General features: G+C 44.0%; 1 protein-coding gene across 2 annotated transcripts in view; it reads right to left on the bottom strand.

Annotated features, from left to right (window-relative positions):
* The window catches only part of LOC142761641 (protein kinase C, brain isozyme-like), a 198,248-nt gene that overhangs the window by 49,542 nt on the left and 129,651 nt on the right, over positions 1 to 19,055 (bottom strand). For both annotated transcript variants that reach the window (XM_075869732.1, XM_075869731.1), the window contains exons 2-7: positions 14,964 to 14,995; positions 9,972 to 10,054; positions 8,159 to 8,270; positions 6,862 to 6,990; positions 3,394 to 3,550; positions 1,176 to 1,467 (exon numbers count right to left, since the gene is read on the bottom strand). In XM_075869732.1, coding sequence (XP_075725847.1) covers positions 1,176 to 1,467; positions 3,394 to 3,550; positions 6,862 to 6,990; positions 8,159 to 8,270; positions 9,972 to 10,054; positions 14,964 to 14,995 — 805 coding nt within the window. The remainder of the gene's footprint in view (positions 1 to 1,175; positions 1,468 to 3,393; positions 3,551 to 6,861; positions 6,991 to 8,158; positions 8,271 to 9,971; positions 10,055 to 14,963; positions 14,996 to 19,055) is intronic.

Here is a 19,055-nt window from a genome sequence, read left to right on the forward strand (position 1 = left end):
CTCGCGTAATCTTCGCATGCGCATAATTCTCGCACACCCCAGATCGCCCAACAAAAATACGAGTTCTCTTTTTCCTCGAGTAACTATTGCACCCCCGAAAACTGCCGAAATAATGTCTGCTCGTTACAACCACTGATGATGATAGCACATGCCATCTGGCGCCATCTCTTAAACATCAAGCGTACTATTATTGCATGGAGATTCAATCCAAGCCAAGCCAAAGTGGCAAGTGCACGTTGCGGCGTGTTTTATACGTTGTGTCAGTAATCTTGTCACGTTATGGAGCGATACTGAAGCTACACGGCTGCTTTTAAGTTGAAAGTGATGGATCATGCCCTAAACAACGGCAACAGGGCCACCAGAAGGCCTTTTGAAGTCTACAAGTTTTGTGTTCGCTAGTGGTGACAGCAACTGAAAGCCACCAAGACGCGTTGGGCCTGCAGTGTGCCTAAAACTGGGATTGATGGTAAACTTTATTTCTTCAGCCATCAGCCCAATACTGACGTCCTACGCTTACCTTTCGAGGGCTTCTGTTGAACGACCAATGCTACCGCTACGCCCGCAACACCCACAAGCTTTGTGTATGGTATTCTAATTCTCGACTATTTGCTAGCACTTTTTGTGTCTCAAATAAATCTTACCTTGTGTTGAACCTGTGCTTTTATTGTTGAGGTAGGTTTTAATTAGTACTTCTCAAAGCTTGGTGTTAGTTGCTGGTGTGAGAATCCCGATTTGCAGCCACTTCACTTTCTTTTTTGCTCTGTACATTTTCGTAGAAAGTTTTTCCCGAGTAGTTCTCGCACCTACCCCCTTTGCATCGATTTTGTGCCGAAAAAGGTGCGAGGATTATGCGAGTAAATAAAGTAATACAACATCAATGTAGAGTAACTGGTACTTTGCAACAGTGTATACAGTAAGAGCACTGTTTACGGTAAGTGCTACCTAAACAGAGCATATAAGGTAATTCTAACTTAATGTATATTAATGTGTAATCGTTTAGCAACAAAAGCTATTTAGGCCATGTTTCCGACATGATAGCACACTACCACACTTATCCAAGCACTAAACCCAAGCTGCGCTGGTGCACTAGGTACGCCCACTCCGATTTCCATCCTTTAGTTTAGTAAATCATCCGGCACAGAGATGAAGTGTATTCAAACACTTCACATTCTCACCTGCTTGCCCATGTTGTGTGGTATGAGGTCCGACGATGCTTGTGGTGTGGGCCGCGGCCTCGTCGTATGGTGCGTTGTCCCCGGTGCAAGCGCCGGGTTCTCGGGGGGCACGGGTACGTTGTAGAACTCGCCTTCCTCGGCCGTCAACAGCTTGAACCAGCCTTCGGCGGGTGACTTGAGAATCTCCGAGATGCCAAATGATAGAGAGCCCATGAAGTCGTTGCGAGACGTTCGGTCCCAGTCCCAAAGCTCGATCAGTAGTCGCCGGTCTTTGTCGATGGGTTTCAGGTCGCTGTAGTCAAGCGAAATTGAGAAGTGCGCATTGCTGCTATCAAACTGAAGGAAAATGCTCATGTCGAACTGGGAACTGTATGTAATGTATTACAAACAAGCAAGCCCATTTACAAAAACGTGCATTACACAGGAGAAAATTTGCGAATTAGACACTAGGAGGGGCCATGAATTGTGTTGTGAATGGGACTATGTGGCTGCTTACAATTCCAAGCGTGCCTAACACACTAGGCCATTAAGAGGATCTGCTTCAATCACAACCAAATATGTGGGGATCTTCATGGTTCAGCTAAAAGCATGATTTGTTGAACACAGAGCAAAAAACAATGCAGAGGTAGAACAAAAAAAATATTGAGAATGTTTCAAGGCTATCTCTGGCGATATTTTTAGCATAGAAAATGGCGATCATGTGATATTTTTTAACATAGCAAACGGCGATTATTTGCTCCCGACACCAAGACACTCCTGTCCCGAATTGAACTTGAACATGCTCAGAGGATTTAAAAATAATTTTCAATGACAAAAAAAAACCCCACAAACTGCCATCGCATGCCCTGTACAGGGACAAAAGGCTCGAAATCTCGCAAGGAATCTGAGCATAACAGGCGCAGAGGAGGAAAGCTGTGAAAGCTGCTAAAAGCAAACCTTCGCTAGAAGCGTACCACACCTCAATATTCGTGCAATGTCTTTAATTGACATTATAATGTTTCAGAAGTGCTTGTCAACAGCAAGAACTGAAAAGTGCACAAGCGCAAACATGACCTAACAGTAACCTTTTCTGTAAACTATGCCAGGCATATAAAATTACAGACTATTTGATAGACTCAATATAATACAGAATGCTGAACAAAACGGCATCAGTTCATGCAGGCCACGCTAAGGAGATCTTCGTACTCGCATTGTACTTAATAAAGTGAAAATTTATGGCATTGTATTCTTATGCACCAAATTATTATTTATACATAACTATTTTAATACACTGCAATGTCTTAACATCAAAGGGAAAACCTGCATGTATACAATGAACCCGAAGGTTTGAAACACATCACAGATGGGCAGTGTGAAACACCCCGAGAAAGTGGCTTTTCCCCGTGCAATCAGGAGCAGGAGCAGTATGAGTACGAGCGAGTAGAAACTATCGCTTGCCATTGCATACTCTCCCCCTCAACCACTCGCCGCCTGTACTCGGCCCGCTGTGGGCTGTCGTAGTTTTATTCTGCACTCGTTTTGTTGCCGTGAAAGTGCGATTGTCTTGAAACACAAGAATCTACTGTCTTCCGAGAAATAGGACATTGCCGCAGCCTACAAGTCCTAAAGTGAGCGTTTACAACGATAGTGAAGAACACAGCCGAAATTCCACCCATGGCAAACATGAGGTTTTTTGGCAATCAAAGAGTACACAATGGTACGGTATGACGTTTTTCTGAAGCGAGGTTTACGCTGCCTTCAGTATAACAGGGCTCCACACGTAACCTGTGCCCTAAACTACATACCACAAAATAACACATAACGACAAAAAGAAATCCCCTGTATTACCACTACACCCCCTTTATAGCGTAAGTTTAAGGTAATGCCCCGAAGCCACCATCAAGCCGAAATTCGCACCAAAGATACAGCAAATTGTACAAAAGCTTGGATGAAGACAACTCAGCGCAGGCCAAAGTAAAATATATTCTTCAAAAGACGTTTGAGCTCCCACACAGCAGCCTTGTTCATTTTGTTCACACAAGCGTAAGGTTTTTTCCGGCGAAGCGGGATAGCGCCAAACTATCGACTTGGTGTACAAAAGTTTATATGGAATTCTACACTATTGCAAACTAATTACATTTGTTTTTCTCTCACTCTGAATAATATATGTGCGGATTAGGCTGCATAAGCTCAATTATGACACGAATGCTTGCAACTACGCATTCATGAAACAGCTCACAAGATCAGTGTCTCGTTCCACTCGGGGTTGAGGCAGGCCTTGATGGTCTTGGTCTTCCGCTTGGCCGAATCCCCCATGTCGGGGATCAGTTTCAGCTTCACGTAAGGATCGGACAGGCCGTTGGGGTCCATTGGAATCAGGTTGCGTGCCTGCCGTACTGCGCAAAACAGGAGAGCTCTGAGTACTCGAACAGAGCACGTGCGATATGAACGATGCCGCAATATTTGTACGGATAAGCTACTTGGTACGACAGGTGCCTTATCTGAAATGAGTCGTGAGAAAAGATTTAGAGACACGGATTCCCTGTTCTTGACCCAGAAATACAAAGTATGGCCGCCATGTCACCGCACAAACAAACTGGGTGCGAAGGCACCGGTTAGAGTAACAAAAAGGCGCAGGCGCCTTCTCTGTCATCGAGGCTAAATGGTGTCACACATTCGTGCTTGGGAAACGAGAAAGGGGCAATTGACCGACGGGTCGTCTGCTTGTTCAGTATGACCTAACCAAACGAACAGACATTGGTGCTGAGAATGATATCAGAGGCATTACTCGTAGCTGATTGCTGAGGTATATAAATTGTGGCATATATATGGAAAAGAATTAAACTTGAAAAAAAATCACCACATGTAAGTTGATGCGACTTGAAACTTTCGGATAAGCGAAGCTGTGCAAGGTCACAGCAACCAAAGCGAATGTGAAATCTGCCATGAATAGTTAGTGCAGCGATGAATGTGCGAAAGATAGGGGCCGTTAGTTAACTGCGATGTCCAGCAAAACTTGTTTTCAGAACACCTGCTGTATTCTGCAGATTTCAATTGAAGGAACAAACAATGCAGGCATTAAAAAGTAGATGAGTCAGATGGCCCAAGAACAACGCATTGTGAAAATGACGCATTCTATTGTGGGGGACTTGGAAATAATTTTGACAACTTAGGATTGGTTACTTGCAGGTACGCCTCAGTACACAACTGTTTCAAATGCAGCCTTCGCTGGATTGTCGTCGCCTTGGCCCTGACATTAACCTACATCGTCTAAAAAGGCAGCGTAGACATGAAGCTGCTACGGCGTGTGTGAAAGGCAGGAATGCAAAAATATAAAACTCGAGCACAAGAACAATTTATTAGCGCAACAAAAGATCTACATGAAAGACCTTACAGTGGCAAAGAAAAAGCAAAATTTAAAACAGATGCCCATATGCACGAGACCGTGTGCCAACCAGTCAGTCATCAACACATGTCGATGCTTGCTAGAAGTAACTGTCTATCCATTATTATGTGTACACTCAGTGCCAAAAGCTTAAAGGGCCACTCACCAAGTTTGACAATATTGAACTGACAAGCGCAATGCGTGGACGAGGCGTTCATGATCATGTCTTCCAAACTTTAGAATGCCAGGCGCCGCGGAAATGGGTCAAATTTCAAGATGAAGGCTGCTCCCTCTCCCCTCTGCCGGCGCAGGTGCAGAGAATGAGGGCATGACGTAGACATAGGAATGGCCCTACGTACACGGCGATGCAGTGACATTGGTCCTCTACGTAGACGAGTCTGCTCTGACGTTATCAACAGTATACCACGTGATATGGCAAAAATTATTTAACACGACCTGCATAGTTTATGTATTTGTTGCTTTAAAAGATGAATAAAACTTGAAATAAATAACGAGACGCAATAAAAAATTGCGTGCGTTTTTCTTTCATTTTTTTCCATGAAATTCTACGAAATGCGGGGCTAATGTGCCAGGGTTGCGCATGCGTTCCGTGTCTCCCTGGTCAGCGCAGTGAGCAGACGATTACCGTGGAACGCTTCTACGCATTCACGCACTCATTGTGCTCATGTACTCTACTGCGTCTAAGCCAGCGTTTACAAACCATCCCGCAGAAACAGGCAGAAGTGAGTAAACAACTTTATTCACTTCCTGCAGGTTACCAAGCTGGGTTCCCACCTAGGAGATGGTTGAGAGACCATGTCTCTCAGCAGCTTCTTTGGCCTGCTGGATCGCAGAAGGCCACAGAATAACGCTGGTCAATAAAGCAACGGTGCTCGCGTGCTCGGGGGCTGGGCTTGTGCGGCGCGTCATGCGCACGCCACCTCTTGGTCGGATGCCGGAGAGGGTAGCAAAAAGATTTGGCTTGCGAAGGCTACGCGGAGGAGCGGCAAGGGTTTCAAGCTCGCCTCCTCTCACCCTCGTTTCGCGTCGCTTCAAAAAAACCTGTTTTCTCCGCTCGTAACGAACAAATTCGAAAAATTTTTGTGGCAAAACGTTCCTCATCGGACACCCAACAACTTGCACTGTCTAACTAAAATTTTGCATGGGGCCTGGTGAGTGGCCCTTTAAGATCAACCACAAGCAAAAGCTGCGTATTACTGATGTTTTGGTAGGCAGACGAGCTTAGAATTTTTTTTATTGCAACATAGACTTGCCCACAAAGCATAACATTTTGTGTGTATATATGTGTATTAAATGTGCGCCATTGGGCTGTGTATAGTTTATGAAGTGAAGTAGTGTCTTGTAGAACGTGTTGTGTATCGAGCAGTTATAACTGATTGTGTTGCAGTTGAGAAGGCCAGTTTGTGGAAGCAGAACAGTTTGTGGATGCAGAAGAAGTTTTGGATTCCGGCATTTTTCTAAAACGCGTTAACATGTGCTGAGCGGTTCGGCCCCATCGTTGAATTTCTTAAAACTTTTTAGGAGCGAAGCTCCTTAAGGCGTGGGCTGTGCGTCCCCTGTATGTAGCCACCTCTCGTTCAGTTCTAAGTATTACGCTAGCCACCGCCCGATCTAAAGGGTACAGCCATATCCATCCGTTCATCCGTCCATCCATCCGTCCATCCATCCATCCATCCATCCATCCATCCATCCATCCGTCCCTCCATCCGTCCCTCCATCCGTCCCTCCATCCGTCCGTCCGTCCAAAAGATGCAAGATGTTATAAACTAGACGGCGGTACGTGTAGTTAACTGATTATGAAAGATGCGAGGTGTTATAAAATAGGAATGATGCCACATATGGCGCGTGTCATCGTTCGATATAGTGCGGCGACGTACGCTAGGCGGAGCGTTGCAATAAAATCGAGTGGGCAAAATGTACGGAGGATTCATGGTTTACCAGGTTTACCTCCGGAGCTTCGCCCACTCATCATCATTCACTTCGTGGATATGGCGGCATTTTTTTGTTGTCTCAGAACTAGAAGACTCTAAGTTGTGAAGCTGACGATGTATGTTTGCAGATTTCTTTTTTCCCATCATAAATGCCTACATCAACTCCTTCAATACAGAGTATTGTAAACATCACGACGTTTACATGGGGGACATCATGCATTCCTGCAGAAATGCAAAAGAATACAAGCCGAGTTTAAGACGCCAAGCTAGTTAATGTCTTTGCACCACATTGAGTCGCTATATGTAATATACTGCCTGGTTTACAGCCACTCTTTTCAAACAGATCATGTGTAACAAACGCGCAACGTACCTTCACAGGTAAGCCGCGTAGGGGTTGCCGAAACCTTGAGGTGAATGCGCCCACGCCGTTCGGTGTGGTCACAGCCACACAGGTTCGGCACACTCTCTTGGCACCGTTTGTGTACATTCATGTCGCACGCTGGGTAAAAGAGAAATACGAATTGTTGTTAGGTGCCCTTTCACAAGCTCTAGCTCTTCGCAACGAGGCAGGTACAAAAAAAGCATATGAGCCGCATGATGAGACAACATAAAACATCGAATACATTTGGTAGCCGAGTTTGCAGGATGTGTGTTTAGGTTTATTCAAATGTTTGTCATGAAACCGCTAAATGCACTCTGGTTAATACATAGGGAGGTGTCATGAAGGATAACAATAAATGTTGTATTTGTCGATAGTAGACAAGCATCGGAAGAGGCAGAACAACACTGAACGTTGCAAAAAAAAACAATGCACCATATTTTTATTTTATTTTAAGATTGCAATAAGTGATGAAAGAGAGTGTAAGAATATGATGCTTCTTTTTTTCAAACTGACACCTCGAATTTAACCGCGCGACAATATAATAAAAAAGGCTTTTCAAAATGACAAATTCTTTCCTTTTCTTTTGTGGGTCTTCCTTGCCAATGTTTTCAAACATCCACGCAAACGAACTCGCTATTGGTTTTACCATTTAATGCGATACGTGCTGACATCTGCAACATTGTGCCAAAGTGCAGAGAGGCAGCCAGGTGACTGGTCACAGTTGAAAAAAGGGTGAAATGCCATCGATGAACTGGGATAGTCCCAGTCTGTTTTTACTGGATCACCTAGAATGAACCCATCTTGTACATGTCCCTAAAGGGGGCATTATAGCAATAGAGAGGTTAATTTCTACGAATTTATTAGGTTCATTGTCACAAAGCAACACCAAGGCTATAGAGAGCGAAGGCTCCAGGAAACTAAAACCGCAGTGATTTCTCGAAGAAATATTTATGCATAATGTATGGGGACATACTATACTACAGCAATTGAGCAGCACTGACAATTGAGAGAGTTAGTACCGATGCATGAATTCAGAACAGCATTACAAAGCAAACAAAAAGATAAATGATCACATGAACACAAGCACTTGGGTTCCTGTGATCATTTACCTTTCCATTTGCTTTGTTGTGCCATTCTAAATCGATATAGACTGAGCCACCGCACTGGTTATCATGACTATTCCATTAGCGAAGCTGGAGCACAGAAACAGAAAGGATCCGAATAACACATGCTAGCTACACAGAGTAGATCTATTAGATGGCACACCGAAGCCCACAAAACTCACCTTTGCATTTGTAGCCCTGATGGATGAGACCATACAAGAGCGAGCCACAGTGGTCGCAGAAGGTTGGACTTGTGTACGTCTGCAGCACGAACTGGTGCTTTGTTCGTGCATCCTGAAAGACACATGCCAAATAACATGTCTATTCTACCAGTTTTCAGAGCAACTGGAATATATGCGCAGCTATAACATTCTTCTCAGCTGGAAAGGATTGTATATACTCATTTCTCTATTTCACCATTCTATACCATTGTTTTTTTTTGCTCCTACTTCCCCTCCCTTGGTGTAGTATAGCAGGCTAGAGTATGCTGTCACTCAGGCAGACCTCTCTGCCTGCCTTTCTATAAATACCCCCCTCTCTCTCTCTCCCTCTCTCTCTCTCTCTGTGTGTAGTCTACTAGGCCCATTTCTCTCTGCGCAGGAATGCGTTACGTATCCGACATTGCTCTTGGAAGCTGTATCAATAGCTGCACACAGCAATATAATCTCAAGTGGACATTACGCTATTATGCTGAGACGCTGTTATGCTTTGCACCATGGCCACCTGTATACTAATTAGCGAAAAAGCTACATATTAAGTGCACCAGACCTTCAACTATTGCCCATTTTCTGGCGTACTATGTAGTGCATCAGAAAAAAAAAAGAGGATTGTATTACCTTGAAGTCAGTCACAACCTTGGTTCTCAGACACAAAGCATGTGATAGGATGTGAATGTTTTTAATATCAGCCGCCATATTATTTTCGCAGGTTGTAACTTCTGTTATAATTATGTGTGGATAAATAACCTTGTAAGCAGTTAAAACCTACAGTTTAAATGTTTACACTTGGGTATCAGGACTTAGCCCACGCGTCTCCATGTAAGAAGGTACAAGCCATCAATGGTACAAGGATTACAAATTTTGCAGCAAATGCTGAACTTTCCATTTTGTCTGTCTCAGGAAGTAGTGAGCAAACAAATACCCTAGCAGTACAACAGTGCCAAACCTTGTTCACAAGCAACATACACAAGAACTCTAGAAACTGAAATATCTTTAGAATAGGTACAGTAGACTCGGCAAATGAAAATCTGTTGAATTGAACTGCTGCTTAATCGAAACAGGTGCTTCCGGCAAGATGGTTTTTTTCTTGTATTCTGCGTCCTTGTTCAACTCTCAGCAAATGAAATACCTCTTAAATGAAACATAATGTCATGGTCTCTTCAGGTTTCGTTAAATGAGAGTCTACTGTACATTCCACAAGCTGCATGTATGGTTTGCACAGTACCTGTGGTGCCAGACATCATTACTCCCTGCAAGTTAATCGTTATACTGTGTGCACCTTTTAATCGTCACACTGTATTTATCTCTATCAAACACTATCACCTCAGTTCCGCGGAGTGCTCCTTGATGTCTGCTTAAACAAAAACCAAACAACTTATGTGATATAAATCGGTGGAAGTACGGGCTGATGCATCTCATGATTGTCAATATTTTGTATACAATGTGCCTTGAGTATTTCGTTCACGTCAACATATTTGCTTCAGCATAGAAATAAACCTAACCTTCCTATATTGTTGTTACCACTTGTAATTCACCACTGAGTAATCAGCTGTATTTTGATTTCGCACATCGTGCCTGATTTTATAGCATTTTGCAGCAATTCGTTTGTAGAGTACATATCCATATCACATACGAAACACTTTTACGCGTTAGGTATACTTCACACGCCGCTGGAACATGATTCATTGTACTCATTTGTTTGCCTGCAGTTTATTCCAACCAGCTTTATAGCATTGAAGCAACGGGACAACAAATTAGTTTCAATGCGCCTACTTACGTCCGAGTCGACGCCCTTGTCCTTGCCTGGACACTTGAACGTGACGAACTCGTGGCATCGCTTGTGCACGACAAAGCTGCATACTGCAAAAAGGCAAAAAAAAAAAAAACACATACGTGGAGTAAAATGATTAGTGGGGCGAAGTGTCCGTCCGTCCATCTGTCTGTGGATACGGCGTGCTGGCTACATTGGAGAGATAGACTACCCTAAACAATAAGGAGCTTCAGGAGCTTCTCCCCTAAAAAAAAAAAAATTATGTGGCCTGAGAACATTGCGGTCCTTATTTACACTGTAGCTTTTTTTCTTCAGTGTAGACAACACCGACATACTATGTACTGCTTATGGGGCACCTACGGCTCACAGCATGGAAATAAACTGGAATGAGTGCGCCGCATTGCGGCTCCATCTCTAGAACACCCTCGAAGATGCAAAGTACTTCACCTATGAAGGCATCAACAACCTTAAAGCCTACACCGGTTGAATTGAGTAAGTTGTTGGTGGCTATAACATACAGACTCAAATAGGGCTGCGCTTTCTTTGCAGTTTCGCTACAGTATTGCTCTTAGACGAGACCGTACGTTTTAGTCTGCTTTTTATTGACTAAGAGGACATATGAACATGTTTAAATTCATATACACAAGCCCTTTCCACTAATGTGAATACAAGACTTCTGATAACTGCCTTATTCACTCCTTTATACATGCTGCATGTTTGCCTTTTCGTCCTTACCCTTACTGCCACTTAAAAACGGCCTCGCGAGCACATCCGGCAACCATGCAACCTTCCATGTCATCCATGATATTTGAAAGTGTTGTTACTTTCAAGCCTAATACTATTACGATGACACCCGAGGCCACCCATCAAGTACACAGAAAAAAAAAAGGTGCAGCAGGGGCAACCTGTACAGTGAGCAACCTTTCATTGTATTCTTTTTTTTAATTTTGGGCTGAGATGTGCTGCATGCAGCATTTATGCGGGTGAAGGCAGTAATAACAGCCCGCCACGGCACTATATATAGAATACAGGGCTAAAACATTGCCGGCATGCAAAACAGACACCATCAAATTGGGGAGAACACACAATAACTCCTTTTTCAGTGACTGTAGAAACATCACAGTTTCTGTGGAGAAACCAGGAGAAACCACTGCAAACTACTGCATTCTAGACATACATAATTAAGTGTTGCAGGTATGTATAATACATAAGTCAAAACCAGAGTTGAAAAAACAAATTTTCGCACTGTGGCAATATATAATTAATCCTACTTGGCACCAAAGGCATGCCCAAATATGTGTGATTCAATAAATTAGGCTGTAATTAACACTGTATCACTTGTCCTTGGTGGCAGCTAGCTCTCTATAATGAGCAACGCTGTTCTTGTAATGACTATATCAGACCCACCAATGAAGACAATGTGCGTGCATAATTTCTATAGCATATACACATAATTTTAAAATATGCATCAAATGTTTCTTGCCCCAACGTGTAACCTACGAAATTTATTTTTCATTGATCCAATTTCAGGCATTCTGCCCTTGGTGAAAAAAAAAAGTAAACTCTTCATTGAATGGCATATTACAACAAAACTTGTTCTGATTAGACATTTTTTTCACCACAAAATTGAAGTGCCAACGAGTTTTTGGCGTACTAAAGAATGTAATATAGCATTTCAAGTACTGAAGAAAGTCCTAATGTTGCATTTCAAGTAGGAACTCTTCAAGTAACCCTGAAATATATGACCATTTGGCAATATTTAGTTCTTAATTGATGTTGCATTCTAAAAAGTTATGTTTGAATTCTGGAAAAAAAAACTTATACGTAAAAATGCACTGAAATCGCAGTATAGTACAGCCCACACAGAACTCGCAAATTATAGGCAAAATCTGAATGACCTGAGCAAAAACACTTGCACTGAGAACGTCAGTTACGTATAGTCTTTACTAAAGGCAGTGCACAACTTAAAAAGACATTTCTGCTTTGCCTAGTGCCCTGGTGGTCAGAAAAACCAATCTTGCGAATCGAAACATGAAATCTCATTTGTTAATTTTATTATATGGCAAGTTTTTATGTATAGATGACAAGGGTATAGGTAGCAGTCTCCTAACAATTAATTGTAACAACATGTAAAAGATTCACCAATCATAACACAGCTTCAAATGTGCGACTTTTCTTTCTCAATGAAATAATTGGCTCTACTTACCATACAGGGTAAACCACCTAACCCTAGCCAGAGTATATAAAAATATATTGATGCACTTTAAGACAGTGTGAGCACATGCTTGTGGCTCACATAAAGAAACAAGCAAGTTCGCAGGTTCAGTCCCTGCTGGAGGCACGTTATTCTTTCGTCCACTTTTCTTTCTTCACATTTGTATTACAATTGCTTCTAATAACATCCCCTGTGCTTTCTTAATATTATCTCTTAGTTCTCATTAATACTGTCTAACAAAGAGAACGAGCTCCTAAATTTACACTTTCCTTCACGCATGATTTCTTGTGTTCTACCTAATCACCAATTGAGGAATGGTATATAAACAAACGTTTGTAGCAACAATGCTTCGCATCGTTCCAATAATTCCGAAACTAAATTTTTAGATTGGTAAGCAAAACATCCGGCTAGGCAGCTTTTCTCTTCCCGTCTATCAAATAGTAGTACTTTCTTATTTACTACCGACGCCCACAAAATGCAAAACTAGCCGTTGTTCCATATAGGAATGCCACTGATGAGCCAAGCTCCTTAGAAATGAAACACAAGCGACTATATGCCTTATCTTGCTTTCCGGAAGGCGGTAGGGTGGGTAGGCAATGGGGAGAGCATGGAGAGTGGGGTGGGAACAACTCAGCCAGCTCAGGCAACGCACCAACCTCTGGGCGGATGATGTTTTGGCGCGTTTGCCGGTTTGAGGGCAGAGGGAAGAGACAAAGAAAGAAGGAGAGGGAGCTTATTCTGCCTCTGTATCACATGCGTTCGTATTCTTGCGCTTTGCGTATCGTGCAGACACCATACGCGTTCCAGCGCTCATAAAGCTCATTTACCGTTTTGCATGAGGTGGAAACCCACAGCTGGCACCATACCAGGGAGATTCGACGGCGGGGTGCGGGCCTAAGGAGCTTCGCTTATAAAAGAAAGAACTATCGACCATCTCGCCAAAAAGAACCCTGATGGGATGCTAAGCAGCAGCGGTGCGCACGGCGCTGAACCGGTCAAAACGGGCGTCGACGCGGGTGCTGGAAGAACGGTGCGAAGCGAAACTCGCGGTAGCGTTTACTCGAGTAAACATTTGTTTGAAACGCAAAAACACGGGAGGCTGGACGCGTTGGAGACCCTTGCACTCGGCTTCCTTGGCTCCCGTCTCGTCGGTGTTACCCGCGCGCCGTCCGTATTCTCGAACGCGATCGGTGTTCTTGACTCGCACCTCGTCGGTGTCACTGATCTTGCACTGCCGACGCTTCCGTTCGGCTTCCCTGGCTGACGCCTCGTCGGTGTTGACGTCGCCATTCGCAAACGCGATCGGCTTTGCTAGCCCTCACAATGCCGGAGACAGCCGGGAAAGGTACGCGCGCACTAGCGGGAAGCGTGCCGCGACGGAGTCCTGCCCGTCGGCGCGATCATCCGGCAAGCAGCGGCGCGCTATTCACATTGTCGGCACCACGAGATTCTCGAGGCGCGCGCAGCGCGGGCACCCGCCGGATCGCGGCTTCTTCTCACCGACAAATGGAGAGAGGTGGCGCGGGTTTGTTGATGCCCACCTGAGTAGTGGGCTCGAGCGTTGCGAGCAGCGGAGAAGGCGAAGCGAGAGAGAGCTGACACGCGGCGAGCACGCGGTGACACCGCGCCAACACCTGCTACGATGGAAGCGGTGAGAACGGAGGGACAACATTACACAGGCTCGTCAAGGAGCTGCTTCGCATTTAAAATGCCAAATGGCAGCTTGGGTGCTTATGCACGCCAGGATTTCAGTGCTTTCCCAATGTTTTGTGTTCTGATGATTAAATGATTGATATGTGGGGTTTAACGTCCCAAAACCACCATATGATCATGAGAGACGCCGTGGTGGAGGGCTCCGGGCATTTCGACCACTTGGGGTTCTTTAACGTGCACCCAAATCTGAGCACACGGGCCTACAACATTTCCGCCTTCATCGGAAATGCAGCCGCCGCAGCCGGGATTTGAGCCCGCGACCTGCGGGTCAGCAGCCGAGTACCTTAGCCTCTAGACCACCGCGGCGGGGCCGTTTTGTGTTCTAGCGACCACATTATTCGGTATGGTATATACCATACCAAGTAGCCATATCAAATTAAATGGTAGCATACACTACCACTTAAATACGTCACGGACGAGACGATGGTGCTAGGTGTGCGTCGCCGCAGGCGCGATAACCCCTACACCTGTTTATCGCAGTCATGAACGACGTTGAGGCGAAGTATCGTTTGTACGCTGAAAGTTATGAGCACTGCAATTACCGCACAAGAGGGAATGCCACGTGGTATATTTTTGTATTCGATCGAGTAAAATTTTCAGTACACGAGTATACTTTATTTTGTTTATCAAAACTATCATTTTTCCGCTTGAACCTTTGATCTTCAGCACCAAATCACAATGTCAAAAATTGCACAAGGTCAAGATTTCAGACTAATTTCCGCATATATTCAATCATGATAATTAACCAGACATCTTTATCAATATGTGGCTTTGTGGTCATTAACTATGCCTCGGGTCTTACGCAACCGACCAACGATATTGATTATGAGACACACCGTAGGGGTGTGCCCCGGAAATGTTGACCACCTGGAGTTTTTTAAAGTGCACAAACATTTCACCCGTACACAGGCATCCCGCACTCCACTTCAATGGAGGCGCGATCACCGCGGAGTTTTATGGCTATAAGGAGGCATGGTTCTTGATGGGTCATTTTGCAAGGATACACAAATGAGGTATTAGCCACATTGGTACCATCCACTGCAACAGCACTAGAAAGAAATAATACTTACTTTGGCACTGGTATCCCTGCTTCCCAAAGCCCCTGTAAAAGTTAGAAAAAAGGGAAGGCGCGATTCAGTTATTCGGTTGGGGAATCAAGTGAAATAACGTATTAATCACAACATACTTTTATTTTATACAAGCACAGAAAAAGTGATATCGTTTGTTACTTTATTGGCAGAGGCAATAAAACCGATAAGTAACGCATAAAAAATCAGAACGTCCTTAAATAGAAGTGTACTTTAAGCTGAACACTTCAAAGTAAAAAAAAAAGTCATCATAGCTATCCCAAAACAAGCTTAAAATTCGAAGAACTACACGTATTTGTCGATCTAGCGCACGAAAAAGCCGTATAAAACATTAGGTTGCTGGATTACATATCGCAGTACTCTTGATGACTTCTTATAGAAAACGTATATTTCAGGGTTTGAATGCATGTAGCCTTTTCTCTAAATCTTGGCTCCCCAATATCATAGTACTGTCCTTATAACATTTCTAGTCAGGAGCTGGTTCAGTTTCTTCCACATGGTTTTTGTCAGGACATTTGAAAGAAAATACAGAATTCAACTATTAGCCATAATGGGATCAACATCAAAGAATGAATGCCCAGCTACGAAAGCAACAGCATGGCTCTGAGGTGTTCTGCTAACTTAACATTTCTTTGTGACAAGCTGACATGCTAGGCCCATAGTATATAAAAACACAACACAGGACTGGTAGACACACGTGCGCCTCAACAAATTAGATCACGGCATATATTTCATAATTAGGAAAAAAATTGTATATTAGCAGATTTTTGGGTTCGATTCATGCATGAAGTGATGTTTATGGAATGCGGTATGACAGTTGACGTCAACGACAGAACCGCCATAAATCCAGAAGCCCCTTTGTCTGTTGGCCTAATTACGCTCGGCAATATATACATTTTAATAATATATATTGTGCGCTTTTGAAAGCAACGACATAATTAGGAGGCACACCGCCGTGAATAGTATCGTAATTTTCCATCATCGGATGTTTAACATGTATTGACCACGCCATGTTCACAGACCTCTAGGCCTCCATTAAAATGCGACCCCACCGGCCGGAATCGAACCCGCGACCTTAGAATCAACAACCGAGCACGGCAACTACGGTACAATAGCGGCGGACGAAGCAAACAGATAACGAAACTGCGGAAAGTATAAGGACATTTTTTTGGTAGTTTCTAACCGAGGTGTTATTCATGGGGATGTAAACAGAAAACGAGTCAAAGTTGAAGAAAAGGCTGGCCGTCGGTGCGGACTGAAAACAGAAGCTCACAGTTTGGCGTGCAAAGTTCCACCAGTAAACATCATTGGTGGAAGCCATTCCTCCGTCTACTTTATTCAGGCTTTCTCCGGGCGTAATCCTGTAGGAGGGTTAGCCAGCACCGCTGAGAGTCATTACTGCCGACGACAGCCGTGACGCGACGCTCATGGGTTTTGTTTCTGAACTATGAAGTTCAACAGGCTACGTCCTAGAGCACATAGCAGTGCATGCTCTACCGCGAAATTCGGCCTCCTGACCACGTACGGCTCGTGGATTCCACGTAGAGCTCTACTACTGATGTGTGCGCCTTGGAGACGCTATTCCCGACGCCTAGCTGCGTGGAAACGCAATAGAAATGCTCGAGAATGCGCAAGGGGAGAAGCCCGACATTCGATATAAGTCCAGTCACGGGTCACATTCTTCCTAAGGAACTCCGCGGGTAGACAGAATATGAAGCTCCAGAAATCTTTGTTTTGATCCTATCTCGACTGGGCTGTGCATTGTAAACGCGTCAGAGCACGCGCAGTACGTAGCGAGACAGTCGTTCGTGAAAACGAAACGGTCATAAAGCGCGCAGTGTCTGAGCGTCTGTCCGTTTTTATTTGGCGAGTGAATAGCCTAAATCCGAGAACAAATGACGGACGCGCGTCACAAACAACACCCACTGGAGGCCACTCGCTGCAATTTACATTTGAATACACGCATTACGGCGGTGCTTCATCCCAGAATTCTTTCTTCCTTTCTTTCCGTTTTTACTGCGACGAAAAAAAAGGACACTCAGCCAATTTTTGTCGTCGCCGTCATGTCCCCGATATGTATATGTACTTATATAAGTTAAAAAAGCATAAAGCAAAGTGAATGAGTAGAAAAACACTCAGAGCAACATACCGGGCATTCGAACCAGCGACCCCTCGCTTCAAAGCCCGCTGCGCTAGCCAACATAGTCATGCGCCGTTTTTTTTTATTTCATGGTACTTGTTATAATGCGTATAGAAAATTTTAACATCTGCTGTTACGTAGTAAGGCTTGTGCCGGTGATATAACAGTGATCTATTCATATGCACCATTTACTGTTCGCGGTATACGCAGATCTCGGAAGAGCTTGAGCGTATTTTGTATCCGCAACACTTTAAGATTATCTTTCAAATTGAAAACGGCCTTTGAGACGCACAAAAAAAAGGTGGCCCACTTTTGTACCCCTTATAATGTAGAAGACAAACAACGAAAAATATACAGGGCACACTTAAGGTGTCAGACTCAACCACGTGGTGAAAGACACCACTTTGACGCCCCCCAGGCATTTCGATACGATCAGACCGACTTTGTATTTCCTGTTGAAAACGCGGAATGCACAAATCTGATTTTACTCGTATTAACTTCATTCAGCGCCGCTACAAACTAGGTTAAGTTCAGCTAGTTTCGATACAGCGTCCAGACATTAAGCCTCGTCTAAAGCAACATTACTAAGCCGCCATGCATTTCAGCATAGTCAGCTTTCGCTAACGTACTACGTGTCTGGCATGCTGCCGACAAAGCGTAAACGCATGCGTGCCTGCATTTATAATTTATGCGCGATCCTTACGCCCAAAGCCGGGGGGTCAGAAAGCCTTTGCCGCATTACACTATTCCAAACAACTGAACAAAAAAAACTTATGCTGGTGATGAGGTGCATAATGGGAATTCATATTTACATGCAGATGCTGCCGAAGGGAGATCGCCAGGGGACGGAATGAAAGCCACGAGCTGTAATTCAAAGGAAGCAGCAGTACAGAGGTCTGCTTTATGTAAATGTTCATAATTTGTGAAGATTTACGTGCCAAAACCAGAATACGATTACGCATCGTTATTACGGATTGTAATTATTATGAATACTATTAAGCGTTGTGGTAAGTCAAATGATGTCTTAATGTACACAGGCCTCCCACGTCCATGTAAATGCAACTGCCGTCACGGGGATCGAACTCACGACCTCTGGGTCGTATAACTGCTTCGGCAGGCTGTAGTGTGTGCTGAAACAAAACTAGAAAACTTCGAGGCGAGAAACTCAAAAAGCAATGGCGACGGTTTCTTCCTGCGTTTAATGCCTCAAGTTTTTACCAGTTCTTGTTTCATGGAGTCTAATATTCAACGGGAGACAGCCGAGCCCAACTTAAGGGAAGGTGCATAATGTCGCATTCTATGCCGGATCACAAACTGCTTGGTTGTTTTTCATCACCACCGCACTATTCGCATTTAGAAGCCCACGCATGCATATTACTGAATGGCTGTCTTTTTCTACGATGCCCATTTGCGATGCAAAGAGGCTGGACAGCTGCGGCTGTCGTGCATTTGAGCAATAAAACAAGTTTAAACATTTTTACAACGCAGAGCCCTTAAGGTGTTCAACATATGAACGCTGAATCGGCCCCAAAACACACACAAATTATGATTGAGCGAGCAGTGAACTTGGGAAGGAACAATAGGAGTGCAGACAATGCCACACAGTTTTCACGTTTGTATTTATTACACGAGATCCGAAGCGAAAAATGGACACGACAAGTGATAACGTTTGAGGTTATACGCACAATGAGAAATATATTTTCATTCAGAGAAAACTTCAGAGATGGATCACGACGGCACATACATTTCTGAAACGATGCGAAGAATTCGATTCAGAGGTGACGCTGCCTGCGATGGCAGCTCCTCTGCTCTCGTAACAGCCGCTGAATAAAAAAGAGAGAGAGGAGAGAGAGAATTTTACTCTTATTTCTGCACTTGCGTAGGACTATTTGAAGGCAGAAGCCTTTTTTTTAATTTTCTTTTGAGTTCGTTGT

Source organism: Rhipicephalus microplus, chromosome 7 (assembly GCF_043290135.1).
Source record: "Rhipicephalus microplus isolate Deutch F79 chromosome 7, USDA_Rmic, whole genome shotgun sequence".
Taxonomy (NCBI): domain Eukaryota; kingdom Metazoa; phylum Arthropoda; class Arachnida; order Ixodida; family Ixodidae; genus Rhipicephalus; species Rhipicephalus microplus.